The following is an 18249-nucleotide window of genomic DNA, read 5'->3' on the forward strand; positions in this document are numbered from 1 at the left end:
GTTAGCTGAGAGAATTTTTTTTCCCCAGTACTGGGGATGGAACCCAGGGGCATTCTACCTCTGAGCTATACCCACAGCCCTATTTTTTATTCTTTATTTTGAAACAGGCTCTCACTGAGTTCCAAAGGGTCTCACTAAGTAGTAGCTGAGGCTGTGCTCGAACCACGATCCTCCCGTCTCAACCTCCCAAATGCTGGAATTACAAGCGTGTGCTACCATGCCTGGCATAGCTGAGAGAATTTTAAAAATTCAGGTTTCTGGGGGCCCATCCCAGATCTGTTTCAGAATTGCTGGATCTATATTCCTGTAACATGTCTCCAGGTGATTTTTATTTATCCAACAAGGGCACGGTCAGAATTGCTTTTGGGCAGCACCCCTTTAAATGATGCACACCGAATGGATGAGATCTCTACAAGTTACTGAAACCTTGTCACCTTAGGTAAGCTTCTTAGCTGACCTAGCCTTCAATTCTTCTTCTGTAAACAAGGATAGCAACTGAACCAATTTCATAGAGTTGATACGGGATTAAATAAAATATTCCATCTGTGTGGTACAGTGTCTGTCACATAATTATTCAGTAAATATTAATTTCATACTAATTATACAGTGGCATCATTTTATCATCAGTCATTAATTGCAGTAAATAGTCTCTTGGTTATGGAGGTGCAAACAGGACCCAGTTGCTAACTAGCGGTTAACAAAAATACATGAAAGAAAGGAAAAAATTCAAAGTTTATTAAACATGAAGAATAACAGACAGATAAAAGTTTGGACTTAACAGCATAAATACCACCAATATCATGGTGTACAATTAAACTAACCTCGTGTTAACTTGTACCTGTGTAACAGATGCGATCTTTGTGGTGTTGCCAAAAAGGTAATGCGTTATTGTTGTTTGGTAAGGTGCTCAAAAATTAAAGATTTTATGTCTTGACTCAAATATTCATACACACAAACACACACTTCCCCTGTATGTCCAGAGCCTCCCGCAAAGGGCACTAAATTTAGTTATGAAGTCCAGTTCATCCTGACCTAGGATAGAGTTTTGCTCAGTTTTTAAAGACATTAATTTTAGCAAATACCTGGAGAACTTGGTCTCACCGGTGGGGAGTACCTAGGAGCCCTCAACAGGAAGTGGGCACACTGGGAGAAGGCAGCGTCTGCCGCATGCAGAGGTAACCACCTCTTCTCAGTCACCTGCAGGGGACTGAGCCCAGTGTTAGTTAAGTGGCCAAGCAGGCGACTACCTTCGGATCCCACTGACTAACTCTGGTAACACATGAGTTTTCTTAAAAGAAATATCAAGAGGAAATTAGCTGAAATATATGAAAAATCAAGATCTAATGTTGTATTTTACAGGATGTCTATTGCTCTGCTCTGGGGCAGGGGGAGGGGTACCACTTAAAATTCTCCTTGACTCTTTTGAACATAGACTCTCAACCTTGTGAATGTCCATTTAGAATTATGAGTCTCCACCTCTGGGCTATCTTATACAGCTTCTCCCCCACACAGTGCCAGGACCCCGTCTGGTACCACTCCTTAAATAAATAGTCCTTCTGCCTGGAGGGATGATTCCATGGAGACATATTGTATTCAAAGACCAAGGCCCACCCCATCCTTGCCTCATGTGATTTCTGAATGGTCCAGAGTGAGACATCATTTAAAGCCCTCCTATCCCCTACCTCTCCCTTCAAGGTAGCAGGAGCAAAGAGAGACTGATTATTTTTTTGCCTTTCTTTGCAAATATGATCAAAAGAATTGAAAATGTGACCTTATCAGGAAGTCCTCTGCTGCTCACTCCAAACTGTGTCGATGTGATGTTGGCATCCTACGAGTTGTATTCATTTTCAATGGCCAAGTCATTCCTCTCTGGGGGATAAACAGGATGAGAAGGTGCACTATGACAGCAAGACCCTCATAATACCTGCAGTCTGTGGGCAGTCACTCGGCACTGGACCCAAGTCCCTCCAAGTCAGAACACGGCTTCCCACTGCACACCCCAGAACTGCTACTGGTTAACTGTCCTGAACAGACGGCAGCCAGTCCAGGAGCGTATGTGTATATGTGTGTGTGGTGACAATGACCTACATATAAGGCACCTGTACAGACTCCAAAGTGTTGATTTTTTTTTTAAGACGAGGTAGGTTTCTGAAACCTCTCCTGGCACATCAAAGAATACATTTTATTAAGATTTTTAAAATTTCTTCTGTAGAAAACATTTGTGATGTTCATTGGGTACAAACAACCTAATGTCCAAGAAAGACCACAGCTCAAATATGTTTTTACCATCTCCCATTTAAAACCTCCATAAAAAATAAGATGGTCCATGGTGCAACCCTCTGATATTTCTTCCCTTAAAGATAGAATTTGTCTTTGCTTTAATGACTATTGCCATTTAACAGTTCTCCAATTACTTTTTTCAAGTGTACAAGGGCCCACTCAGTTTCCACTTGTGGCTTTTACTGAATATCTCTTATTTAGTACTGCTTAAGATCATCAAAGGTTTTTTTTAATGTTGTTTTTATTAGTGACTTACCTAAACAATGTATTTTTAGTTCCAATATTTCCCCATCTGCCATCTGTGGCTTGGAACAGGTTGGGTACCTGGTAGAAATATCCTGCTGGTCACATTTTCCAAAACTGAAATATCTCAGAGAAGCACAACTGATGGACCAACAAGGAGATCACCAGATCATTGGGGAATTAAGATGCCCTGGAGGCAGGAAACTAGGAAATTCCCACTGGTGAAAGGGGATTTTAATCTAGCACAAAATGTTTCTTTGCGGTAACAGCAGAATCTCTTGACATTACACAACTGCGTGGAAGAGAAGAACAATCATCTTTACAGTCAAAACGTCAGCCAGATCATAGGCCATACACGTAGCACCGATGTCAGCCCTGTACTGCATAGGACGCACGGGTTCGAAGAGGAGGATAGAATTGTTTGGGGCACCGGCAGCGACGCTTCATCCCAGAAACTCAAGAATTTTGAAATGAACATTTTTTTCATTTCTTTCTTTCTTTTTTTTTTTTTTTGGCAGCAGATGCTTTTCCTAAAACACGCTGTATCATCCAATAAATATTTGACTAAAATCCATTTTGTGCTTTTGGATAATGTTAACTGACTTCTTTCTGGGACCTAATAAGAGATAAGAAAGCGTCGGAGCAGGATTCGTCACGGCAAGCCTTGATGCGGTCATAAAATTTTAATTTAAAGCAGAAAACATGCTGATGTGTCAATAATAGGCTTAAAATATTAAAGATTTCAAAAACTCCCAAGCGCCGCTTCTCTGTACAACATTGGCGAATATATATCTTTGCTATATAATTTTAAAACATGGAATAGTTTTCCGTTTCTCTTTTCTATATATAATATATGTCTTTCCAAAATACATTGTCAGTATTTATATCTGAAAAATACTGTACAAAAAAGAACTCCCTATAATTACTCTGTATAAACATTAAACAATTTAATAGTCTCTCCTTTTGGTCTATAGTAAACATTTAAATCGATCGGATGAACCACAGTTTGTGACAACACCATCCCCTTCTGAGATACGCCAGTGTCTTTTACATTCATTTTTCAGAAGTCCACTTTATAAGAGCACAGACTTTCAAAAGCAAACAGAATAAGAAACATAAGCTCCAAAATCATTAATTTATGAGGCATTCCAAAATGAGACCACGAGGAAAAAGGGCCTTACGAAACATCAACTTACTAATTAGCCAATTGTTTTTAGACATCAAAATATAATTCACAAAATATATATATATATTTAAAAATGGGACAACTGAATCTTAAGGAATTGTTTAAAATATTAAGAGGGATATGGGAAAAGTGAACTAGAAAAGTAGGAGTGGAGTGGGATGGGGAGAGGGAGACAATAAAACCAAACATGTCAATGTCAAAGGCTATTCCAAGACGCATTTGTTTTTGGCTCAAGTACTGAGAAAATAACCCCTCGTTGTTAGACCACCCATTGCCCTCTGCTTCCCTGTCCTGGGGATGTTCCAGTCATGCTCAAATGCATTCCTTTAAGTTTTTGTTTTTTAAAAGACAGTGAAATTCTTAGGTAGGGAAAAGATATCCTACGCCCACTAGTATTACTCAGGCAGCATGCTCTAGCGTACAATAGGATTATTGCTTTAGGTACAGACAGTGCAAAAACACACTCTGTGTTCGATAATAGTACTCTTACTTATCTGGGGCTGGTAGAATCAAAAAGGAAACTTAGTAAGTAGCAGTAAGTAAATATGGGACCTAATAAATCTAAACAGCACTTTAAATTTGAAGACCATTACCACCAAAACTGAAAAAAAAATGAGGAAAGCAACCTATAAATGAATAGAGCTGCAGTGTAGTGCTAAGTTAACTTTTGTGCACGCTATTAGCATGGTAACTTACGGATTAAACAAAAACAAGAGTTTGTACTCCCGAAAACCGAGATCGACTCTTTTGCCAGGGCCCTTCTTAGTGATTCCAAAGAGAGTCCTGGGGGAGTCGGTGAGCTGGACCATGAAGCGAGGCGGATGGGGCGGGTGGAAAAGGAGGAGGAGGAGGAGGAAGAAGAGGAGGAGGACGACCCACGAGGGGTATCCAAAGTCTAGTAAAACATGGCACCTTTCTTTGTTCAGACTAAAAGACGATGAGAAGGGCTATCTTAAAATGGCAAGTGCAAAGGAACACGCACACATGAGCACACACAGCTGACCACGAGCACGAGCACATGTACACACCCCCCCACACGCACGCACGCACATACACACACACACACACTATGCACACACACAGATGCACACCAAAATGTGAGTCAGTTGCGTTTATGCCTCTGGTAAAGTGCTGATGTCAGAAAGGTTGGTTTGGGTGTGGTGCTATCAGACAGGAAACAAGCCGTCCATCTATTCAGAAGCCAGCCTGCTAGGACGCTGGGCTACAGGGGCCCATGCCTGGCCTCGTACTTGGCAAGTATGTTCTTGCATTTACCCAGCTCCTTCCTCAAGTCAGCCACCTCCTGGCGGAGAGCTGAGTTCTCCTTCTCAAGGAATGAAGCTCGGATGGCAATCTGGTTCTCCTTCAGCCGCCGGGCATCGCGGGAGCGCTTGGCCGCCATGTTGTTCTTTCTGCGCCGTGCCCAGTACTTGTCATCCTGCTCATTAGTTACAGAGGGAAAAAGAAACAAGATATTAGATTTCAGCAATGTGCAGTGTCAGTGAGAGTGCGGGCAGCCTCTGGGGTTGGGCTGAGACGTTGGTCCAGGTTTCTGAACTTGCGTCTCTTTCCTTTCCAGTGTGCATGACTGAGAGAACGGTCAGGAGCCCTGGCTTCCTTCCTGGAGCAAGGACCCACCTGCCACAACAGGCTCCTACTCTCTACGCGCGAGGAGCATGTGCCCAGTGAGGGAGGGATCAGAGGGGGAATGAAAACAAGTGGCTTGCCTCACGCCCTAAATTGCATTCCAACTTTCTTTACTCTCTTGGCTGAAATCATTAAGAACCCTCTTTTCTTCCTAGGGCACTCATATGCTTTTTCTTTTTTTGGCAATAAGTTAGTACAATATTTTTAGAAGGCAATTTAGCAACATCTCTCAACTATTTTAATGCATATACTATTGAGTTAGTGATTCTACTTCTGGGATTCCATCCTATAGCAATCTTCATGCATGTGCACAGAGACACAGACACAAAATGTATACTGTTGAATTGTTTGTAATGGGGAAAAACCTATTTATCGGTAGGAGATTTAATATATTATGACAGAGTCATACTAAGGGATAGTCTAAGGGTGCTGTTAAAAATAATGACCCAGCTGAACCAAGAAAGGTGGTCATGATATATCACAATGTGAGTGGAAACAATGTCAGTCTAATGATAAATACTTATGGTTTCACCCCACTTTTGATGAAAAATTATAATACAATATGTTCGTAGAAAGACACCCAGAAGGATTTGTAAGGGGTGCCTCCAGAAAGGGGTCTGGAGAGACAGACAGAAGACAGAGTGGAAATTTTCATCTTTCATTTTATTTCCATCTGAACTACAAGAATATTCCATAATAGGTATGCACATTTTGGTAGTTGAAAATGAAAGTTAAAAAAAAAAAAAACCTTCAGCTTGACACTAATCAGTATATTCGTGTTGGGGGCTAGCATTTAAATAATGTGCTCTAATTTCCTGTTTGGCCATTCTCTAGGCCTTGATTACCCTGGGTAATATTTAACTGTGGTCAGTGTGAAAGCCATCCCTCCTCTCCCTGCACCACCATTCCCCTACCAAGAGAAAGAAAAAGCCTCTTAGAAAGGCTAAGAAATGTGAGTCTTCTTTTAAGACCGTCTCAAATCATCGATGGATGCATTTCACAATCCCCCCCCCTTTTTTCCCCAACAACTTGCAAAGCAAATCCTTCAGTCCTAGCAAAGCTAATACCTGAGCATTTACATGTCACTCCATAAGTGGTGAGGCCAGTCCCTACCCTCCAGTCCATTCCAAGGGACAGGTGGCTTTGGAGGATGTCACTCAGTTAGGTCAAGGCTGCAAAGAAAGTCCAAGATGAGCGTTCAGCCCCCAGACCTGCTCATAGCTCTGCAGATGTTTGCTTTGCGCAGAGACATGAGATGGAACTCCTAGGCGGGCCTCTCCTGCCAGCTGCTCACAAGGTGGTACTGTCATCATTATAAAGCACCCCTAGCCTTCTATATATTTCATAATAATATGTAACAGAGTAAACAAATGATCTTCGTTGTGGCTGGTACCAGAATTCTCGCTAGGGAGGAGGCTGCCCCTTGAAGAATACCTGGATGAGCAAGCTTGAACAGGTATGCTAGGGTTGTTGGCAGAATTTGTTGTTTGTGCTTCTGGAAGGGAGTCGGAGGAGCTGGAGGAAAGGGAGAGAGGCTGGAGGAAGCTAGAAAACCCAACGGTGTCACAGGGGTGGGGGCTCGGAGGCACATTCACATCAGCGAAGCCTCCGGTTCCAGTGGAGGTCTTTCGTGTCACTTGTATGTAAGCCCCTATCCCAACTCCTTCGTACTGTTGATACATCTACCACTCTGGTCAAAGTGCCCGGGAACGTGTCCAGGAGCATTCCAAAGAGGAGCTGACTCAGGGTTTGTCAAAACCTACACACTGAGGAACAGGAGGCCCGGAGGTGAGGGAGTACCTGAGAACAAGCCCCAAGGAAACCGCAGGATCTGTGTGTGGTAGGAGGGGGTGGGGACCGCCATAGGTCATGGACTTAGTGGTCTGTGATAACCCAGGACTTAAGGACCAGTCTCTTAGTGCTCCTCTTTTCACTTCTAAAGTGCTTTCATTTCTCAGCCTCACCTGTCCACACACGCAGGTGAGCCAGCAAAGGTGTGCAATGGAGAACAAACCTCTCAGGTGGGAGGGGAGCAGTGCACAGCGGTGGAACAAAGGATGCAGAGGCAGGAATGATGGAAGGAGGAGTGTTCTGGTCTAGAGAAACTAATCTGCCTCCCGTTGTCATTACAGAATGGCTGGTGAGGGGAAGCAGGGTCCGGAATGGGGCTCATCCATCCAGCACGACACCCGCTGTCCCCTTCTCCTCCACCTCCCAATGCTCAAGCCATCTGGGAACCCTGTTCCTCTCACCCAGAAAAGACTTACTCATCTCTGCCCCTTCTAACAGGTGAACAATCCTTTTTTCCCCCACCAGACTAGGAGATCCATGAGGCCAGGCAGTGTCCACACTGGCTCACCTTGGTAGCCCCAGCCCGATACAGCGTCTGACACACTAGCATTTGAAAGATATCTGTCAAGTGAACAAATGGATCCTAAAAAGTATTAAGGTATCAAAGCAAATAAGCCGATTTTCAGCCCAGAATCTCAGTACATCGTCGCTTCATTCTCCCAAGGTGGGCCTGCTAGCTCAAGAGAAGGGCAGGCAGCTGCAGTGGGGAAGACCATTTCTGATGCACATCAACCCATGTTGTCCAATGCTGGGGGCCACAAATTCCTTCCTCCTCCCACCCCAGCTCAGTCCTCTCTGCTTGAAGAATGTCATAGATCTTCTTCCTGTTTTATAGCAGCTCATGGTCTGTGACTTCAGGTTTCAACCACAAGTGAAAAAAAATCCAAGGGTGCATGGTGGGAGAATCCCTGCCTGTTCCCCAAGGCGACATGAATGGCTCAGACCCGGCCTCCACAGCAGCAATGGGTGTAATTCCAGCGTCAATGGTTTCTTTGTGGCTAAGGTCACCTGGGGTAAGTACTCTTGCTCTTTGGTTTGAACAGGTAAATTTGAAGACTCTGGGAAGGTCTGGCTGGAAGATCTATCTACTACTTGGCAGCAGCCTTTCAAAGTACTCTCCAGTCAAGAAATACATGCTAAATAGGCTCGCTGGTTTAGGATAAGAGAGAAGACTCTGAAATGCACAGGGAACTGGATGTCTAAAAACACAAGACCATGGAAGGTGTCCAGTTGAAAGCAAGTACCTACTTCCCCTGGATCTAATCCTGCAACTCCCTTGTCTTAGCTCATCCAGTCAATCAATCAATGCCTGACTAGTGCAGACTTTCTGATGATATTACCATGCACGGTCCTGTTTTGATTCTAAGGCTCTTGGTTTTTCACCCAGGGGCCCCTTCTATAGCTCTTGCCAGGCTGACAAGCCACAGGGATCTCTCTGGAAGCAAGACAGCCTGGGAGCCAGCCTTCCTCTAAAAGTAGAGTTCCCCTTAGTTCCCCTTTCTGCTTCTCTCTTTCCTCAACCAAGAAGTGATAACACTGGTCTAATGAATCTCTATGGTCTCTTTTAGCCCTGACATTTCCTCGTTCTGCAACAATCAGAGTAATCTCAGACATGTCTACAACAGTAGTAATTTAGATCTGCTAGGTACTTCTGCCTCCTGTGTTCTTCCTAGATATGAAAAACAGCAGAGACTGGTGTAAATCAGTTCAATGTCCCCAGCTCCCAACCCATTAGTGTCTCTACACAGGAGCATTATTTAGGTTTGAAAATGGTGTGTCAGATATTTGAAATTATGTCTGGCTCCAATGCCTTGAATACGCATAATCGTATCTCCATTTTCTTTATGATTGGAAAGAAGCGTACACTACAAAAAGTTCTAGAAATGGCTAGTTAAAAGGGTTCCGTGTTAGTATTAGTAGACGTGCATAATTTTAGAAAGAATTTTTGTTCTAAGGTACCCCTAAGTGTGTCAGGCTAATTTTAAGTTGTACTTGACTTCCTAAGAGAAATCTATTTCCCCCTTCTAAGTAATGTGCCCCTTCAGCACAGAAGAGAAAACCATCTCAGAATTAAACTTTTTCTGAGAGACTCCAGGGATCATTAGTCACAACATGAAGAGCACATGACCCATAAATTGTATCTAGGGACCCACCAGCTTTGTTTATAGTATCCCATGCTGGTCATGGAAGGTGGCAATATAGAGGGATGTTCTATCTCTGCCTGTTATTCTCTGAAGCCTTCAGGGAAACAGTAGTAGATAATTATCAATAAATGGAAGGTGACAGACACTGGGAGGACTATGAGGCCCAGATGGCCTCCCCCAATGATTCCCTTTCTCTTTCCAACCTGAAAAGGTTTGGGTTTAATAGGTGGGTCATATGTCATGGCTTTTCTTGAAGGTGGTAACAACACTTGTTTCTTTCACAGGCTGAACATTGCTCCAACATTTTACTGCTCCTCCTTATTTCTGTTCAGTATCAAGACATGAATGGATATTTCAGAAGACACCCAGAGAGGTTGGGCATGGTGGTACACACAGTATTTGAGACAGAGGGACCGCAGGTTTGAGGCCAGTCTTAGCAACTTAGTGAGACCCTGGGCAAATTAGCAAGATCCCGTTTCAAAATAAAAAGGGCTGGGGTATAGCTCAGAGACAGAATAGCCCTGGTTTCACCCTCCAGTGCCCCTAAAAGAGTAAATACCTAGAAGAGGAGGCAATGTGTTGAGAAGCTACCAGCCAAGAAACAGGATAAAACATCTCGAGTCCTTCGTTCATTAGCTTAAAAGATCTTCCTGGAGTCACTCCTTTAATTTGTCTCTTAATCCCACTCTCCATCTTAGCAAAGCCTGATTACCAGTTCCAATTTACCTTCAGATCATCGGGAATGAAGACTTTGCGAGCTTTCTTAATCATGGGCTGAGGCTTCAGTTCTTCCTCAGAGAACTTGCGTTTGCGGGGATCAAACATTTCCTGGCCAGGGATGCTGGAGAGCGCGAGATCGGCTGGATCCGGCTCATAGCCCACCGGGACCTGGATGGTGTCAGGATCGATGGGACTCGGCGTATTGCGGTTAGCTGGCAACAACTGACCTGGAATGATACAGGAGTTTTAAGTCACAAACATTCTAGGTAGACCCGGTAGACAGCTACTTAACGATGCTCCTGAGTGAGTGGCAAGAGTCTTTGACTAACGTATGGATGACCCTAACATCATTTGTCTTGTTCATCTTCACCACGTTTCTGAGACATATACAGATTTAACTCATGTCCCATCAGGCAAAACAACAACAACAACAACAACAAAGACACACCTGCCTATGTTCACAAACTGGGGAGGAAGAGAATATTTAAAATGCACATTCTTTCTTTCCCATCACATGTTCACAGAGCACCAATCATGTGTCAGGCATGCTGCAAGGTGCAACGGAATTTTACCTTTAAGGTGTGTTTGATGAGTCATAGAGATGGACCAATAATTAGCCAGTTAGGATAGAGTTTTAATTTTTTAATTTTTTTATTTTTTGGTGGTACTGGGGTTCCTGGAGACCCTTCTACCTCCGGGCTACACTCCCAGATACCTATATTTTATATTTTTATTTGGAAACAGGGTCTCTTAAGCCAGGGCGGCTGGCTTCGAATCTGCGCGATCCTCCTGTCTCTGCCTCCCAAGCACAGGGATTACAAGCGTGCGCCACCACGCCCAGCGTAAGGATAGAGTTTTAATACAATGATGAAACCAAATCCCATGTCTTGCCAGAGTGTGGGGAAATGGTAACATAACACACAGGAAGATTGGGAGCACACCCTAGAGATGATGCTTCGTGTAGCTGTACCTGGAGATAGACAGTAATTAGCAAAACCACAACAACAACAACAAAAAGGTTTTCTAGGCTCAAAAATAAAAACAAGTGAGAAGTTTGCATTTTCGAGGAACCACAAATAGTCTTCAGGAGCCAGAGTCTTGAATCAGGAGATGAGATGGAGTAGGGAGAGGCACAGACGCAAGAGACAGGGCCACCAGCAAGGCAAGCAGCGCGAATACAAAAGGCCCCGTCACTGAAGGATTCTGAGCGGTGAAGTGGCACGTAGCTGGAGTTGGGAGAAAAAGACTCGAGCAGTGTACCTAAGAGATGAGAGTGGTATGACAGGGGACAGGGCAGATGCAAGCAAAGGCTGTGGTGAGAAGCCATGTGCACATTAGTAGGGGCAGCGGGGACAGCAAGGAGGAGACGAGTTCAAAAATACTGAACCAATTAGCGAGGACATGATGGAAACAGCCTAACTTTCACTTGAGGGTTCTGCACCCTAAACCACCAAAACGCACAAACAAGCACAGAACAATGGGTTTACTGTGTTTCCGGACATGTCTCACTGGCAAAAGTGAGCTTCCTAACAGACCCAAATGTTTATGCTGGGAGCTTGGAATCTGAACTTCCGGTTTCATCTGAATTTTACCATTGTTCCTTTCACACCCAGGGAATAAATAGAGGAGACAGCTTGGCTGTGTTTGGCCCCTCTCTTCCTCTTCCTCACTGCCAATGGCAGGTAGCCTTGAGGTTTCATTAAATTCTACCCTACCCAAGCTGAAGCACAGAGCCTCTGGCTTGGTTTCTAGCAAAACTATGAAACGGTGCTTGTCTGTTTTTCCGGAAAGGCTTGGTGGGGAGCTTGCAGAATGAATGCTCCGGGTGACCTTTTAGGTCCTCACACTTTGCTTTGAGCTTGCTCTGGATCCTGCTTGCCAAAGAGGAAGCGATGGGCCCTGAAGCGTTGGCAGAGGCCGGGGATTTCTCATTAGCTGAGCTGCAGTTCAGCTCCAGCTTCGAGAGACCACTGAGCTCTGTACCGCATGGCGTCAAGCTAGATTTGATCTTGTGCCTCTTGACATTGCCCCAGAAAATGAACCGCATCTCAGTCAAACAGAGATTTTATTTCTCTTTAGAAACTCTCTTTGAAGTTAATAACAAAACTACCCAAAGGTCCATCCACACAGTCCCTACCACCACCCCACAGGCTGGGTACTCTTTTCCTACCCTCTCAAGGAATCTCTTGATTAATACTCCACAAGTCTAATTGCTTCTAGTTACTTCAAGTTCCTCTTCAATATTCCAGTATTTTATTATGCTATATTGTATTCTTAAGCTTTATGTGCTCTTGCATGCACGCGTGCGTGCACGCGCGCGCGCACACACACACACACACACTGCTGAGTCTTTTTCTCCCATCAGACCATAAGGTCTTTCATGTTTTGTCTGTTTTCTGCCCACCCATCTACTTCTCGCTATGGTACCTACTTAGGTGTTCAGCTTCTACAAAGGGCATTCTTCATCTTTTTCCCCTTCTGAGATGCTGGACTCTGACACCATTCGTGGTCATTCTAACAATAACACTGCCCATTGTGCCAGACTTTTCTCATCATTCTGTCTCTCTAGCCCTTTCCTCCAGGGGAAGCAGGTCAGCCCCAACTGCAGAACGGAGATAAACCTAACTGGACCACAGCCCAGGTAAATGGCTTCCCCAGTGTCAAGCAGCAAATGGCAGAGGACCAAGGGACAAAGCCAGGTTCCCCCCCCCCCCCGACTCTCCTGCCAAGTGATGTATCCATATTTTCTGCTGAATTAACTTTGTTGGACTCATTTCCCCCCACCCCTTTGTTCCAAAATGTCAACAGTGTCATTGTTGGGACTGTGGGGAGAGGAACTTTTACTATTTGTTCCTACCTTCTATGGACTTCAAGTTTTTAACATAGTAATTATTGATTCAAGAATGCATCATGACAGTAACTTTTACACTACCCCAAACTGTTCATTGTAAAATTTCAACAAGTACAGAAATGACCCCAGAAAATGAAAGTCCTGCTTGCTGCTCTCTTCTCTCCCCTGGTCCCAATTCATCTCTCCCCAGAGATGACCATCCGCAACCACCTGTGTGAACCTCTCATGGCTTGGTTCTTAACACACAAACTATGGAACATAAATGGGATTGTGTCACCCATGTGATCTCAAATTACCTTTTTAGATGAATCAACATACCAGATGCGATTGCTCACCTAAGTACAAAATAGTACTACTTTGTTCTTTTTAACGAACGAGTACTATTCCATAGTCTGGATATAAAAATTTATGTGACCATGCCCCAACAGATGGATTTTTAAAGTATATAATATTGCAGAAGACATTCCTAGAAGTGGGACTGTTCACACAAAAGGCACGCACATTTTTAAAAATATTCCTAAGCACACTGCCAAATAGTGCTCCAAAAATGTAATATCTACTTACACTTGCACCGACATATATGATAGCATACAGTCCTACCATTAAATATTCATTTTTAAAATGTTACCAATCTGCTATGCACGGATATCACTGCTAATCTCCATTTCTCTGGCTAATAGGGACACTGATTATCTCACATTTATCAAGTATTTATTTTTCTCTGTGTACCTTCTCTTCATATCTTTTGTTTTCTTTTTTGTTTATTCATTTCAAAAGATATCTTATAGACTACGGATATAATCTTCTCATTTGTTTTGTCTATAGCAAATATTTTCATTCTTATTATTGTGTTATAACTTTGATTATAGGGTTTTTCACTATTGAATGAACTTATATTGAAATTATTGATATATTGAAATATTCTCTTTTGAAGGGACATATGTTTTCTCTAATATGCTCAAGCTAGGGTGTATTAGGGATACCAGAGGAACTCCAGATAGTGGAGGGGAGACCTCAGCAAAGCCAGGAAGGAAGGGAAGGGGAGGAAGAAGGCTGAGGTTAATTAATGGAAGCGCTACATTACAGTATGTATATACATGTGACTATACCATTGTTTACCTGGACACTCAGTATTGGGAGGAAGGGAAAAGGGAAAGGAGGGGAGGGCACCAAGTATTGTGTGATTATATGCCATTGTCAACAAGATCCACATTATGATGTGAGAATATAGTGTACCAATAAAAAATAAAAATAAAAAATAAGAATAAAAAGATTCTCTTTTATTCCTTCTAATTTATATTTTCTCCATTTTCAAATCATAATATATATATGTATATATGGGTGTGTATATATATATATATATATATATATAGTATACATGTATATTTGGGTCTAACTATAATTTTCTCTAATACAACTATAACTGGCCCAGAGTTTTAAGTCACCTGTAATTTATTTTGGTATATAGCACAAACAAGAGAAAATTACTTGATGTTTTCCAAATTTCTTGCTAAAGGGGTATTAGTAAGGTTTTATATTTGATAAGGAAAATTCTTCCTTCCTCATTGTTCTTCAGAAAATCAGAAATATATTTTTAAAGTTATATCTAAATTTATTCTTGGGAATTTGAGTTAAGATTGCATGAAAGCCATAAGTTAATGTGGGGACAACGATATTTAAAATACGGAATATACCAAAACTATGTTCATTTATTTTATTTTGTAGTACTGGGGGTAAAACCCAGGGACATTCTATTTCTGAGCTGCACCCCCAGCCCTATTTTTTATTCATTTCGTAACAGGGTCTCACTAAGTAGCTAAGGCTGTCCTCGAACCAGGATCCTCCTGTCTCAGCCTCTCAAATGCTGGGATTATAAGCGTGCGCCACCATGCTCAGCTTTCATTTCTTTTTGGGGAATATCTTTTCTTTTCATTTATCAGTTCGGTTTTCTGTGTTTTCTTCATCTTTTCACATTTTTGTTACGTTGATTTCTTTCTTTTTTTTTTTTAATTTTGGTGGTATTTGGGTTCCTGGAAACCCTTCTACCTCCAGGCTACACTCCCAGGTCTATTTTATACTTTTTTATTTGAAAACAGGGTCTCTTAAGCCAGCGCGGCTGGCTTCAAACCCACGCGATCCTCCTGTCTCCGCCTCCCAAGTGCGGGGATTATAAACTTGTGCCACCATGCCCGGCTACATTGATTTCTTAAGTGTGTGATAATAGTTGTTACCAGTATAAATTTCCGTTTCCTAGTTGGTTATTACTGGTATATAGGAAGCTGCTGGTTTTAAAATGCTGGACTTATATTTTACTCTGCTATTAGTTCTAAGAGTTAGAAACGTTCTAAATTTTCTTAGTTTTTAGGTAAACAATCTTACCTATTACCTCTACGGGTGGTTGTGGCTTCTTTTCAATGTGTAGGAGTCCTACCATCTTTTATTTTTCCCCCTGTGGGTCTGGGGATGGTATGGAGGGGCATTCGACCTCCAAGCTACACCCTCTGCCCTATTTTTTATTCTTTATTTTGAAACAGGGTCTCACTAAGTTACAGACGGCCTCACTAAGTAGCTGAGGCTGTCTGCGAACTGTGATCATCCGGTCTCAGCCTCCTGAATGCTGGGATTACAAGCGTGCGCCACCACGTCTGCCTGTCCTACCTTCTTTTTAAAAAATTTGCATTCTTCCTGCCTTAGCTAGACTCTGCAGGATGATGAGGAAGGAGTCAGGGCACTGAGACAAGTGATCCCCTCCTTGCCCCAGATTGCAATGGACATAGACTTTAATGCTTTACAACCTTAAGTCTGAAGGGTTATTCTAGAATTCTAGTCGATGCACTTTGACTAGCAGAGGCCATTCTGTACTTACTAGCCCCCTTGCAATGAGGGTTTTCTTTTTTTTTTTAATGAAAAGTGATGCATTAAATTTTTTTTAGATGCCTTTCTTGGTATTTATTAAGATAATCATGAGGTTGGTTACGTGTGAGCTTGGTGTTCCTCCAAGACTTTATTTGAAAGATTCCCAGGGGACATGATCAACCCCACTACATAGACCCAACAATCTGCTGGACATTCCTTTCTTCTTCTAAAAACATCTCACAATGAAAGTCAACTTCCAGAACCACCATAGAGGATTTCTGAGGGAAAGGGTGGAACAAAAGGCTTAAAGAAATTTGAAAAAAAAAAAAAAAAGAGAGAGAGAGAGAGAAGTCATCTCCAAACCTCAAGTTGGTTTCCGCTTGGATCACAGATCGGGTATGCCTAAACCTCCAAAAAGTACAACTGAAAACAGGGTGTTCCTGGGCTTACATACTTCAGTAGAAAATTTTCAGCTCATGTTCACTTAGCCATTTAGTCACCAGTCATCAGTGAAGGGAACAGCAGCGATCCAGCTCCTCTATTCTCAGGTCAATGGCTTATTTTTAAAATTTATCACTGCATCAAAGTAATAAATTATGGTTTTAGTCATTACTTAATCCTCGAGGCTAATTGTTAACACCTCCAACCCTTCTGATGTGTTCCTCGCTCACGCAGTTAAATAAACAAAGCACGACATTTGCAGCAGCCTTGTCGAAACAGACATCGTCCTCCACGCTTAACACGGATGAACATTATCCTCTATCAAGAAAGGATGATTTTCAAGGGGAAATGATTTTTATTTTGGCTAGAGGGTTCCCTTCAGAATCGATGGGTAGAATTCCTTATGACTCAAAGCTTGTTCCTGGATCATTCTCTCCTGCCTGCTCTTCCCTCCGGCCCATCACCGGTTTGGGCATGTTTCCATGTCATGGTCTCCTGCACCCCAGAAAGCCATAATTTGTGTTTGACATAACATTCTTTACCCTCCTGGAACTTCTAACTTTCAGAAAAAAAAAGCCACCACCAGGGCTTATAGCTTCTTCAGGACAAAACATCTCTGCCTCTGGAGACCCTTTAAAACACAGGGACAATTATCTTAGGAGGTTGTAGTCATACTACTGGGATTCTAAGAGTCGATAAAAAAACCAGTCATGGTGGTACACACCTGTAATCCCAGAACTTGGGAGGCTGAGACAGGAGGATCACAGGTGAGAAGTCAGCCTCAGCAATTTATCAAGGCTTTCTGCAACGTAGTGAGATCCTGTTTCCAAATAAAATATAAAATAGGGCTGAGGGTGTAGTAGGATGTCCCTGGGTTTAATCTCCAGTATCACAAATAAAATAAATAAAAGTAAAATAGAAAATAGAAAAACAAATAGATTCAATGAAGAGTGGGGATAATATGTACAGATATGAATAAAAAACCTCACAAGTGAATCTTAAGGGGAGGGGCTCTTGGGGGTCTGAGGCAAGATCTCCAGCCTTTATTCCAATGGCAGAGACCTGTTAGTGCATACAACACGCACTCTGCAAAAGCACCTGTGTCATAACGGTCCAAGGTCTCATCCCTTTCTCTACCCACGTCCCAGTCCATGTGACCTTGCTGACTCAGCCAGAGTCTACTCCCTCCCTATGGGCTGGCCTCTTGACTTAATCTGAATGTGGCAACAGAGTGTGGCAGGAGTGACCTCGTGCCTGTCCCAAGGCTGGACCTAATGAGACTTTGTTTCTTCTTCTTCTCTGGCATTTCTATCACCACCATGAATGTCCCAGGCCTAGCCCGCTGGAAGATGAAGGATACATGGAATGGGCCAGTCTAGGTGAGCAAAGCCATCCTCCCTGGAGGTGTGAGGCCAGCCAAGGACAGACCCACCTGCCTGACCCAGAGCAGCTACAGAAGGGGGAACAACAAGCCTGCTTATGTATGCTGCTGAGTTTTCCTGACTTTTGTTAAACATCCTTGTGACAATGGATGACTGACCCATGAACAGGAGCTATTGTGTATGGGGGACAATTCCAATCACAATAACTTTGTAGCAGGATTTACACTTGCTCAGGGTGGTGGGTAAGCTGTGAAGTGAGTCACACCTGGGTTTGAATTTGGATTCTGCCACCTGTACGTTATACACCTGTGCATTTATGAATAAAAGGACAAAAAGAATTGCCCCTCCACGGTCTTACAGAATCTGTTTGGGGGAAAGAAGTGATTGGTGATTTTATCCCCCTCTTATCTCTCTGAGTTTTGGTTTCCTCATATGCAAAAGGAGATTACTCTTTGTGTATAGTTGTGTGAAAAAATTGACTAAGGTAATGTCAACAGGAAAAGTGCTAGCACGAGGCCTGGTCCCTGGAAAGTCCTCAATGAATGGTCTCTATATAAACACAAATGCAAAATCCACACACTGTGATCAGAGAGATTTTAAAATGAATTGCACATGCGGTCTATTCCCCCTATCTAAGTTAGGACCATC

At 42.8% G+C, this 18249-nt stretch overlaps 1 protein-coding gene across 2 annotated transcripts in view; it reads right to left on the reverse strand.

The window, feature by feature from the left end:
• Positions 1–4931: 4931 nt before the first annotated feature.
• The window catches only part of HLF (HLF transcription factor, PAR bZIP family member), a gene marked incomplete at both ends in the record, with an annotated part of 54110 nt that continues 40792 nt past the window's right edge, over positions 4932–18249 (reverse strand). Inside the window, 2 exons of one of the 2 annotated variants that reach the window (XM_080712699.1) lie at positions 4932–5147; positions 10078–10298. In XM_080712699.1, the coding sequence (XP_080568825.1) occupies positions 4932–5147; positions 10078–10298 (437 nt within the window). Of the gene's footprint in view, positions 5151–10077; positions 10299–18249 lie in introns of both variants that reach the window. The other variant, XM_080712698.1, reaches the window with a different exon arrangement.

Source organism: Muscardinus avellanarius (assembly GCF_963383645.1).
Source record: "Muscardinus avellanarius genome assembly, chromosome: 16".
Lineage (NCBI taxonomy): Eukaryota > Metazoa > Chordata > Mammalia > Rodentia > Gliridae > Muscardinus > Muscardinus avellanarius.